Source organism: Dunckerocampus dactyliophorus, chromosome 12 (genome assembly GCF_027744805.1).
Source record: "Dunckerocampus dactyliophorus isolate RoL2022-P2 chromosome 12, RoL_Ddac_1.1, whole genome shotgun sequence".
Lineage (NCBI taxonomy): Eukaryota > Metazoa > Chordata > Actinopteri > Syngnathiformes > Syngnathidae > Dunckerocampus > Dunckerocampus dactyliophorus.
Window position 1 is genome coordinate 30,048,467 of NC_072830.1, and position 12,972 is coordinate 30,061,438.

General features: G+C 43.8%; 1 protein-coding gene across 9 annotated transcripts in view; it reads right to left on the reverse strand.

Annotated features, from left to right (window-relative positions):
• Positions 1 to 12,972, reverse strand: part of LOC129191056 (neurobeachin-like) — a 249,397-nt gene that overhangs the window by 95,955 nt on the left and 140,470 nt on the right. For all 9 annotated transcript variants that reach the window (XR_008573133.1, XM_054794030.1, XM_054794029.1 and 6 more), the window contains one exon: positions 5,199 to 5,345. Coding sequence is in view for 8 of the 9 variants with exons in the window: in XM_054794030.1 (XP_054650005.1) it covers positions 5,199 to 5,345 (147 nt within the window). In the remaining variant the exon portion in view is untranslated. The remainder of the gene's footprint in view (positions 1 to 5,198; positions 5,346 to 12,972) is intronic.

Sequence of the window (12,972 nt, forward strand, 5' to 3'; positions counted from 1 at the left end):
ACAAAAATGTGCATCATCCCCCCCAAAAAGGAGCATTTAAAATGTGATGCAAAAATTGCGGCTTGCAATCCACACAAGTGACACCTTCAAGTTCATGTTAAGAGGCCGTTTAGGTGATCTTATGGCGTCTTTATTGTTCATCCTGGACCATGCAGGGACACCATGGCTCATCCGTGGAATCAGGACATTTATCGATCCCCTACACTCAAGAGGAGCTACTTTAACGTGCCATCCGTCTTCATTTGTGTCGCAGGGCCAATTATGTCTGATGGTGTTAGAGGAACACCAGTGAATTTGGGCTCTCTGATCCAATGATGGCGCTGCACCCCCCCCCCAATACAAACCAATACAAAACATCCACCTCCTCGTCGCCCCTCTTGCACTAAACCAGAATTTGCTGGGTGCTACTTGCTGATGCTATCTGTTGTCACGCTGGAGTGAATATTTGCACTCGCACATAAAAACACACACCGGATTACAGTATTTCACCTGGAAGTAATCCTATTGTAATCCCATTGATGGGAAGAAAATTATATTTTATGATATCATTCATTTAATGTGCACGTTAAAAGGTTAATGTTCTTTTGTGATGACCAAAAGACACACACACACACACACGCACGCACACGCATGCACAAGCCTGAAGCGGTGCAGCCATTGCTCATGCAGAGTTAGAGGATTAGGCCGCATAATCCCCCCAGAGATCCCTTCATAATTAGGCGATATGGCATTAAAATGTTTACACAAGAATAATGAAATTAAGGGCAAGTTAACACAGGATGGGGAAGCGTATGTGGGTTAAATTCCCGGGCACTCTTCGGATTATCATTGCAAATATTTGTCCAGGGGGGCAATTTGCTGAACGAGACATTCTGGCTGGAGTGCGGTGGGGATTATCAGCTGCACTTTATCCTGCGTATAAAAATGCACAGAATGTTATCGAACAGCAAGAAAATATTTCATGTAATACATTTGCACTTTCTCACAGAGCGAATACTAGAGCTGCATTGCAAATACTGCTAAAATAAGGCTCGGTTTGTTATTGTTGCTGGAGTTTGCAATATCCCACCAAGAGCCATTTCTCATATTTTGGTGGCTGTATTTCACTACACAAGACGTGCAAAATATGAGAAACAGCTCTCAGTGTGACGTCGCACGGTATACACCACCGCAACCTATGAACACTAATAATAAACAAGCCTGTTGAATCTAACCAAATTATCATCGTTGAGATTTGGCTAGTCTTCCGCTGGAGCTCGGCCATGTGCAGGTGTACCTAATGAAGCGTCCTACTGAGTAAACACGTTATGCTGCCTTTTGGGTCGACACACCCGTCATTTGAGTGCATTTGAAATTGTAACTTTCTCAGCGCACATCCATTGGTTATTTAGAAAAGAAAAAACAAGACCTAAAAAATGATTTATTTTGTAATTTCATTTAAAAAAAAAGGCAGGTTTATATTTTGTCTTTCCTGAAATCTTTGTGAAATCTGCTTCTGCAAAACGCAGATGAAAACACTCAAAGCCCCATTTTTTTTTTGCCACTAAGGGTTGCATTTTATTTACAAAAGAAAGAAGGGTGCGGGGGTGGTGATGTTTTTCTTTATGAACCATCCAAAGCAAGCGAAGCTAAGCAGTTCCAAATATTTCAATAACAGACCACCAGCAGATATTAGTATTAGTTGGAACCTCGCATTTCTTCTTCTCTGAGTGGCTCCTTTATCATCTTCTGATGCGTTTATTATTAGAATAAAAAACAAACGTCCCCCAGGCTGGGCTTTGGACACCCCTGTTGTAGGACATAAACAATGTTGTGTGACATGAAGTGAGTGTGCATTACAGTATTTGTGTGAATATGAGGACGAGATGCATTAACGCTGAGCTGCTTTTGATTTGAACGCATAACGTGCAGCCTCCTCTGCAGAGCGAGCACAGAGGGTAACATCTATAATGCCAGCGCTTCCAGCATGGTGGAGGGCAAGGCAGGGCTTACAGCTGTCTCAGGCTTCGGCCCCTCCCTTGGCAGGGGGCGGAGCTTGGCTTGCTGACAAGGATCAAGTCCAGGATCTCTCATGAGGCCTGTTCATGCCTGGGATGAAGAGATTTAGGAGCCAAGCAAGCGCAGGATGAGCATGCAGGTTCAAAAGACAAAACAAAGATAATAAACATGATGGAAACATTTCAAGAAAAACATGGTGTAAAATTCCAATAAAATGCTGAATGTTTTTGGCTTTTAGTGTGTGTCTACGTTTCATTACGTTCATGACGGATTTTCCCTCATTCACTCGGAACAGGAGTGTCCAAGGTGTGCTTTCCAACATTGAACATATCCAAATGGCCCCTTGCAAATTTGATGCTTTACTATGTGAAAGACAAACTTTGGACCCCCTGGTCTAGGAGAACGTTTGTGAGGTCTTAGGTCACCACTGATGGACCTACAAAGCCTTTTTTCCATTTCAACGCTCCTCACTGTGTTCCATTGCTACTGCTGCTTCACTACTGTCCCAAAACGGCAAAAACATTTTTATTTATTTATTTTTTTTAATTTGGTGTTTGAACAGTCAAAGAGGAGAAATTTTATCCAAGAGGAGACTGAGGGCCATAAAATGAAGCTCTGCAGCCATGTGGAGACTGTGGAGTATAACAACAACAGGGTATAAGCAAACGTTAGCATGAGTGTAGGGATGTCCCGATCCACATTTTTTGGCTTCCGATCCGATCCAATTTTCTTTTATAGTCTTGCCGATCCGATCCAGATCATTTTTTTTTTTAATAATACGATTTTGTTTGAAACATGACTTTGTGGAATTGAATATATTTACGAAAATAGCTCTTCAAAGCATTAAAAATAACTTTTTTCATTCCACAGAAAGAAACCTCTGAGAGTTGGATCCCGAATCCAATAAAAGATCCAATAAAAAAGTCCATTCAATAAAGGATACAATTGGAAAAAATGGGTGTGCAAAATACTAATCATCCGACACGTTTATAGGTCAATTTGTGGTGTGATTTAGACTACATGACATTTTTAGCAAACTCTCTTCAGCTCAATAGTAATTTAATGACGGTCCCTAGCATAAACAACCAGCGGTTAGAGCAGCACTTCCTGTGTGAGCGGTGGCGGTGCAAGAAATGTTTCACTGGAGTGGCCAAGGTGAGACCATTACTCAGATGGGGGTGGCAATAAGTTGATACCTGAAATGTCTAGATGGCAGCGGGGTGGCCGGAGAGTGACCAGGGGTGGCCACGACCACCACTGGCCACCCCGTAGCTCCACCACTGCTTCCCGTGCGAGCTCCCCGCACCATGACACAGCAGTCCGGGCACCGCGGGCATGTCTGCATGGTGGTGTTGCGTTTTCTTCTTCTTGCGGGTGGTGGAAGTCGAGTGGCAACCAGCTTTGAGGCACATTACTGCACCTACCGTGTTGGAGTGTGGCCCACAGTTACCAACGTGACTCGATCTTGTGGAGGAATCCAACACGGTCCCATCTTCAAAATACAGCCTGAAGATCGGATCAGGACATCCCTAACATGAGTGTTTATTTTGGTAACTTTTCGCGATGAATCCTCTAAGGTTCCACAAAATGGTATCAAGTCGGGACATCTGGAACCCTGGTTAGTCCTTGGGAGTACCTGCTTTTGTCAGCGCAAAACAACAATTAAGGGTATGTCATACTTTGCACAGTTAATCTCATGACACAATGATTGCCTTTCAAAGCATCCCGAAGTCTAATTACTCAAAAACAAGATTGTCTTCTTTGAGAGGACTAAGACTGATTTGAATCCAGGCAGAGCTAATCAGCTGAATAATTGGTGTGTTGGCTGACATCATGAAACAGCCCAAAAGAGAAGAAACCTCATAGATGGAGACATTGTTTCTCCCTCTTGTGCGCGTCATCGGGACACATGAAGTGATTTTGAGTAGGACCAAAAAAAAGAAAATAAAATAAAGTCTATTCCGCTACAAAGCGTCTCACTCGGGAGTCACCACAAGAAACCACTAATGTCTCACATGAGGTTTTTAGTGGAGTTTGGCTTTCCAGTCGGCGACACAGTCCAACTGTTTTTTTGATCGACACTTAAAGCTAAACTCTGGCTAACTCGTCGTGGCGGTTTCTCGTAAAGCCACCCACAGAGGACTGATAGTGCACGCGCACACACACCCACATATTATGGGATGCTTGGTTCTGTCATATAGTGTACTCAAGCCTAGTTAAGGCTTTGGAAAGTCATCTGTCACGAGAGGTAATGAATGTGAGTGATATTATCATGCGGACAATATGAATGCATGCAGTGCTGGTCATTATTGGGTGAATTTGAAAGAAGACCTGTAGTATATTTTAGGTAATAAAGATAATAATAAAGAAACAAGGCTGCGGTGCTTTGTATTTGTGTTCTATATTTAAATTACAGCATATCACAGTGCTGTGAATTACACACATCATACTTGACAAAATGAAACCACACAAAATTAGCTATTCATCAAAGTTAATGCAAGCAAAAATGTAAAAAAAGAAAAAAAGCTACTGTAATAACAATGTCCATGTGGGATACTGTACGCCTGTTGGGCTTTTTGGTGTGTTATTCTCAAACAAAACCTGCTCATCTCCTAATCGTGAAACATCCATCCATCCATTTTCTATACCGCTTCTCCTCATTAGGGTCGCGGGGGCATGCTGGAGCCTATCCCAGCTGACTTCGAGCGACAGGCGGGGTACACCCTGGACTGGTGTCCAGCCAATGGCAGGGAACATATAGACAAACACTCACATTCATACCTATGGACTATTTAGAGGCTCCAATGAAGCTAACATGCATGTTTTTGGAATGTGGGAGGAAACCGGAGTACCCAGAAAACACCCACACACACACGGGGAGAACATGCAAACTCCACACAGAAATGCCCAAGGGAGAATCCAACCCAGGTCTTCCCATCTCCAGACTGTGTGGCCAACATGCTAACCACTAGACCACCGTGCGGCCCATCGTGAAATATGAATGTTACAAATGTTGATGCTTTCTAACGTGATGTTGAAAGTGATGCTAATGTGATGCTATTGCAAGCAATTGCAAGACGGGGAATACATGGACATAGATGACCACAATGTATCCCACCAGGCATCCACCAGTCGTTTACGTTGCTATCCGTGTGGCATGTTGTTCCACCAAGCAATCACTTTCCAACATGCTGACTTACCGCCCAGGTTGTCCGCCTCCTTCTCCTGCAACAAGCCGGATGAGTCGTCCTCTCCCTCCAGAATAAGATCTGTTTCGGGGTTCTGGCTGGGTATGCTTTGACCCAGGACGGGTATCTTCAACTTGACCAACTCGTCGTTTTCTGTACCTGCGAGAGGGAATATAAATAACAATGATAAGCTCATATCAGTGGCTTAAAAAGGGAATTTATTTGAAAGTATTAATAACAACCTACACATATATATATCTATATAAAACCATGAATGTGTGCTTGATTTGTTATAAGGTTCTAACAATAAGCTATGAATTAAATAATGTGAAATGATGCGAAAATACTGGGATGCTCCGATCGATCTGCCGATTTCCGTGAAAAATCATGTGATCGGCATATGCCCATAATTACAATACCAAACGGCGATCACCAGCGGCTGGCACTATTGCAGACCGCAGCGATCCTTTCGTGCTGTGTAGTGTCTTGACCTAACTAACATCTTTGGCAGCGTCTTCCTCCCACTTTCCTTCAAAATAAGAACAATCATGGCTGCCGTTTTAAGCTTAACTGCCAAAACCTGCCATGAAAACTACCTTGTGGGGGTAGCATGTTAAAGAGCTTTAACACGGCATCTGAAGAACATAGTGCCCGTACCCAAGAAGAGCAACGTGACCTGCTTGAATGACTATCGCCCTATAGCACTCACTCCTATTGTTATGAAGTGCTTTGAAAGAATAGTCATGACCCACATCAAAAAGAGCATCCCGGCCACTGTGGACCCTCTACAGTTTGCATATCGCCAGAACCGGTCCACGGATGATGCAGTCAACACTGCCATCCACACAGCCCTTTCTCACCTACAGGGCCAGGACACATATGTCAGAATGCTATTTATAGACTATAGCTCTGCTTTTAACACAGTCAGCCCCCACAAACTCACAGATAAGCTCCTCACACTTGGCCTGTCACCCTCCCTCTGTAACTGGGTGTTTAACTTTCTAACAGGCAGGCCCCAGTCAGTCAGAGTCCACAATCGCACATCCAGCTCAAGAATTGTGAGCACTGGGACCCCACAGGGGTGTGTGCTGAGTCCGCTCCTCTACACGCTCTTCACCTACGATTGCGTGGCCTCCCAGAACAACACCAGTATCATTAAATTTGCGGATGACACTACAGTCATCGGACTGATCACTGGTGGTGTTGAAACATCATACAGAAGAGAGGTGGCGGACCTCATAGCTTGGTGTCGTGATAACAATCTCCTTCTCAATACAGATAAGACTAAAGAGATGATCATCGACCCAAGAACAAGGGAAAAGGAGCCGCATAGACCCCTGTTTATTGATGAGACTGAGGTGGAGAGGGTGAAAACCTTCAAGTTCCTTGGCACACACATCAGCGAGGACCTCACCTGGTCTCACAACACCCAACAAATTATGAAGAAGTCCCAAAGGAGACTGTACTTCCTGAGAAGACTGAGGAAATTTGGCATGTCCACCACAATCCTGAGTTGCTTCTACAGATGCACTATGGAAAGTGTCCTTACCGCCTCCATCACTGTTTGGTACGGTAACTGTACAACACGTGATAGGAAGGCACTCCAGCGGGTGATCAAGACCTCACAGAACATTGTTGGGGCAGCCCTCCCCTCACTGCAAGACATTTATAAAACTAGAGTCCTACGAAGAACACACAACCTCATCAAGGACAGCACACATCCACAACACTCATTATTCACACTCCTACCGTCAGGCAGACGCTACAGGAGTTTGAAGTCCAGGACCACAAGGCTGGCAAACAGCTTTTACCCACAGGCCATCAGGCTCCTCAACGAAGCACTCGCACACGCCGCACGCAACACAAGCACACACTCATAGCACTTTATGTTTCTTATGTTCTTATTCTTTCTTGTGTTTTCTTTCTTTTTTTGGGAGAATGAACAGAATAAGAATTTCATTGCATAGTAGAACTGCCTGTTGTACTGTGCTTATGACAATAAAACTCTTGAGTCTTGAAACATTTGACGGCGTATGGTGAGTTTCATCAATCAAATGGCAGCCACGTGGCTAACGATAGCGCGTATGTGTGTGACAGTCAGAAGGCCAAGCTAATAACCCAAACAATAATTGAATTCATCAAACGAGGTGACCAGCCTATCTAAGCAGTGGAAGACACCGGGTTGGCCGGGTGCTCTATCACGTACCCGGAAGCTCCACCAGTGAATCTCCCATCCAGAGAATCCTTAAAGAAGGTCTCATCCTGTGGAAGCTTCAGAGGTGAGACGTTTTCTCCTCACAAAGCCAAAGTCAGGTGATTTTATGGTTCCTTTTTTCATATCACACAGCCAATAGCAGGGGTGCAGCCAGTAATTCTGCGTCCCATGAAAAAATAAATCTCATTTCCCCCCCACACCCTTGTTAATTCATTACTAATTTCATTAGCAGTTACCTATTTTCTGGGTCCCTTGGCAGTCAAGGGACCTTGGAAGTGTCCTGATTTCCTCCCCTGTTATACGGCAGCCCTGGGCAATAGCACTCATTATCAATACATTGAAAAATGCATAATGAACCCAGGTGATCGGTAGCGGACGATGTAAGCCCTGAATGATCGGTATTGGAAACGGCAGCATAAACCCCGATGGAAGCACCCCTCAAAAACACAGCAAGAAAACTCTTTGGCACAGAATGTCCTCCATTTTGTGTTGTGTTTTAAGACAGTTTGAGCATTCATTTTATTTTTCTATTTTTTATATTTGGGGGGCTGCATTACTTAAAATAGTCCAGTTATTTTTGTTTTTGGTAAGGAGATTTAAGCATTTTTGCTCATCTATGCCACTTCTAGACACTATGAACGTACACCATGAAACTGATGCTTTAGTTGTTTCAATGAACCGACGGACACTCTAATGGCCACAAAATGTTTCATAAATTCTCCTCTGTGCTTGTCCGTGGAGAGATAAACTACACTGACAGTCTCTAAGCGTTCTTCATGGTGTAATGCAAGATAAACGTGCAAGGAGACACCTGCACGCTATATAAAAGTTGTTGACTGAATACATTTTGAACATCAGAGGTACATCAGCTTTTATTTTCAGACAAGGTCAACAATGAAAGACCAACAGATGACTTGCGAGGGGGGGGGGGGGTTGTGTTGCATCTCAGGCTCGCCGCCGATTAGCGACATGAGCTGCTTTTGGATACGTGACAAGAGCAACGCTGAACAGACAGCACAATTAGCTTGTGTTTGCACCAGGACTTCATCTTCTTCATCATCTGACTGCAGCTCAACGGAGAAGATGTCTTCATACAGTACATCCGGCAAAAACAAAAGAGGTGGGGGTGGGGGGGTTCTCACAATGCAATTATCATCTTAAATAAAGCCCATCCCCCCCAAATGGGCCTCTCCTTATGAATAACGAGAGAAGCTGCAGAACACACATGCGGGTGACACCTGCCTTATAGCAAATTTCTACACATGTAGCTTGTCTAGCAGAGGTTACATTGCACTGTTGTCAAAAAGGCTACTTAGAGAGGAAAAAAAAGCCCGCAGCTTCCTGCTCTGCCTCACGTCTGGGGGGCCAAAGTTAGAGGCCAAAGCCTGCCTGCAGCTCCATGAGATCAAAGTGCAACCTTAATTGTGTAAAGCATCGCGCTGAAAAGCCGATGAGTGAAAGGCCGGCAGACGTGCTGATGTTGTGATTGGCACATTTGCACAGGCTTGACTAGACTAAATAAACCAGGCTAATTCTTGCAAAACCACACAAATCAAGCGCTGTGTGGAGTGAGCTTTAACATTAAGCTCTCACAGAAAACCTGGTTTAGCAAAATGAAAGTAAGAAAAATGTTGCCTTATTTGTTGATTAAGGTCAAAGCAAGCCTGGACATTCCACCTTTGAAAAACGACGATCTTGTCGAGGAGTTTTAAAGGTCGCCTATTGTCCAAAGTGACTTTTTAATGATCAGTAACGTGTGTCCCGGGAGCCTATGAGCATCAAACAGGAAACAAATCTATCATATCCTCACTTGCTTGCTCCGCTCCTTGAGAGAAGACGTCATGAAGGAAAAACATAATTCCACATGGACATGACTCCACCCTCATCTGACCCACCCCTCGCTAGATGATCCCGCCCCGTGCATACGCCCACCACTTTCACGTGTGGAAAAAATGAGGCTTTGCTAACCTTAAAATAAAGCCCGGGGGCTTTGCCCAATATCTGTCAGTCTGCTCCAGACATGGGAGGTGTACATTTGATCATTATATTTCCTACAATGAAAAACATGACTGTAGTGTTAGCATTGTAGCTCACATAGCTACGCTAGTGCTGCTAGCGTTTGTAACCTTCATGTTCTGTTGTCGTATGTGATATATGGCATTATTGCACTGGACACATGCACAGTAATCGTATGCAAAATGTGGATAAAATGCACAACAGCGCTTCTTGGAGAAACTTTGTTGGAGAGAGAATTTGGACAACACACATCGGACAATACATTATTGTGGAATGTGCGTTAACTAATGAATGTTCACATTACAACCGTACTGCACCAGGCGCTACCCTCACACTTGGCTTCTGCTTTCTTGGATTCAGTAGTTTCTGACTTTCTTGATCAAAATTCCGGCACTTGTAACTTTTTTTTTTTTTAGCAGCCGTACAAAGTTAAACAAAGGCACAGATTGTCCTACCACTCATCAGCGCGTGGCACAGTGCTTGAAAGGAGAAGGCCAGTCAGAGACAGACAGACGTATTTATTTCCAGATGTATTTATTTATTTATTTTTGCAGGTTTATCCCACCTTAATGTTTCAGATCATCAAACACATTTAAATATTAGTCAACAACAACACAAAATACAGTTTTTAAAGGAAAATTTTTATTATTAAGGGAGAAAAAAAAATCCACAGCTACATGGCCCTGTGTCAAAAAGTGATTGCCCCCTAAAGCTAATAAGTGGCAGCAACAACTGCAATCTAGCGTTTGCCATAACTTGCAATGAGTCTCTTCCAGTGCTGGGGAGGAATTTAGCAGAATTGTTGTCATTCAGCCACACTGGAGGCTTTTCCAGCATGAAGCTCCTTTTTAAGGTCATGCCACAGCATCTCAATAGGATTCAGGTCAGGACTTGGACTAGACCACTCCAAAGTCTTCATCCATTCAGAGGTGGACTTGCTGGTGTGTTTTGGATCATTGTCCTGCTGCAGAACCCAAGTTGCTTTCAGCTTGAGGTCACCAACATTCTCCTTCAGCAGAATTCATGCTTCCATTTATCACAGCAAGTCTTCCAGGTCCTGAAGCAGCAAAACAGCCCCAGACCATCACACTACCACCACCATATTTTACTGTTGCTTCTGAAAAGTGGCGTTATTTTTACGGCAGATGTAATGGGACACACACCTTCCATAAATTTCAACTTTTGTTTTGTCAGATCAAAGGTGTTCGGGATCATCAAGATGTTTTCTGGCAAAATTGAGACAAGCCTTAATGTTGTTTTTGTTCATCAGTGGTTTTGGTGTTGGAACTCTGCCATGCAGGCTGTTTTTGCCCAGCGTCTTTCGTATGGTGGATTCATGAACACTGACACTGACTTTAACTGAGGCAAGTGAGGCCTGCACTTCTTTGGATGTTGCTGTGGGGTCTCGGATGAGTCTCGGATGAGTTGTTGCTGCGCTCTTGGGGTTATTTTGGTTGGCCAGCCACTCCTGGGAAGGTTCACTACTGTTCCATGTTTTCGTCATTTGTGGATAATGGCTCTCACTGTGGTTTGCTGAAGTCCCAAAGCTGTAGAAACGGCTTTATAACCTTTTCCACATTGATAGATCTCAGTTAAGTTATGCTTTAACACGGGGACAATCACTTTTTCCACACAGGGCCATGTAGTAGGTTTGGATTTTTAAAAAGTTTTAAAAAATGCATTTTGTGTTGAGTTGCGTTGTCAATGACTAACATTTAAATTTGTTTGATGATCTGAAACATCGAAGTGTGACACGCAGGGAAAAATGTAAAAAAAATCAGCAAGGGGGAAAAGACTTTCACAGACCGTATGAGCAAATAAACCTCCCACACAAAGCAATAAAGATGGTTAGAAGATGCCCTGGTTTATGGACTAGTTTGTGGGGTGCAATGTTTCACTGTACGATAACCAAGACAGTGTACAGCGTAAAACCAAATCCTACAAAAAACAGGGTGTACGAAAACCACCGTATTTTGCATTTAATCAGCCAAACCAGATCTTCTTGAATGCACGATGGCATATTAACAAGTCTATCTTAATATCCGAAGTCTATCCGACTCTCGTCGCACAGAATCCATACATGAACGTTGCTGATGCACACCAGACTGTCCAGGCTTTCACTTGTAAGTATGGAACGAATCAGATTTAAAAGGGCTTTAAAATAACATTCTATCCAGTTTATACGCCTTCATTTCCTGTGCTGCCGTGCACGCAACCGACAGGCCAGGAGCATGACACACATTTCAAGTATGCTACAGCACGTACACGCAAACAGCCATCTTGACCTCAAAGGGAACTCCAAAAGTACTTTAACTTTGTGGAGCTTGCGCAGTGATTATTCTGTTTTATGTCTCATGCTGTCAGATCTCTGTAAATAACGCACATCGCTCACAAGCGGATCGACTCCGCTGTCTCTCGCGCTGTCGCTGATCTGTGCAACCGCTCCGGCATCTTATGGAATGTGAGCGCTGTAGAGTCTTAAATATCAAATGCATCTCTTTGGGTTTCAAACCCTCAAGCTCTCCCACGCACCCACATTCCGCAGAGAGGCTATTCTGCCTAATGTCTTCTCAATATCTGCCAAGGAATAAGAGCAGTCTCATACTTCCTGTGATGCAAAGCATCATTCTGGGGAGCTTTGAGACACGCAACAGTAAACATCATAACCGTGATTTAGGAGCGTTTACACAGTGCAGACACTTCCTTTAATTCAATAACCCGCGCATGTGCTGTGCATGTCTGCTAGAGGCTGCAACAATCCTCACGCAACACGACGACCATCGCTTGTGAAACAGCTAATGCAGGAAGCCTCAAAAGCAAATGTCCAAATCGACATGACACGCAGTAAGTAAGGTTATTATCTCACTCGCTGCAGCAGGGAACAATATGTCCATCTGTAGCAATCAGCCAGCCTCTCACCTGATTGCGGACACAAGGACACCCCGGAGGTAAAACACCCCGTTAAACACGTGGATCAATATTAACGTGACTTCCATTTCATGCTTGCCCGCTTCCAATCAGTCCACAATATACTCCGAGAGAGGGCCGGCGGGTTATTCCAGCGACACAAATGTGCTGGCTAAGCTGCCAATGTGGCTAATAGACAATGAGACGGCGTGTCCGTGAAATGTCCACTCCGTCTCCCACAAAAAGTGATGACAAAGGTTACACAACTGTGGTTTTAACTACAGAATTGCAGTTTTCATCAACTCTGACCTCAGATATTGTTGTTCCAAATGTGAAAGAGCGGTATCAGCGCCATTTTTCCTGCCTTTTTCCCATGTCCCTGTTCTGTATAAAAGGCACTGACACGATATGGAGGTACAGAGTCAACCCAACAATTTTAGTTTTATCGCAGTCATAGCATAAGTGGGACAATGCTGGTGTATCAGGAAATTCCGCAATGTCCTCATTAGGGGTGTCACAAGATCGTTCACATAATAAATAAATAAATTAATCACACAATAAATGAAAATTAACTTAAAAATTTGGCCGTGTGCGCACGTGTCCGTTTTCCTTCTCTCGCCTCCAAACAGGCAGGAAGAGGGTTCATAA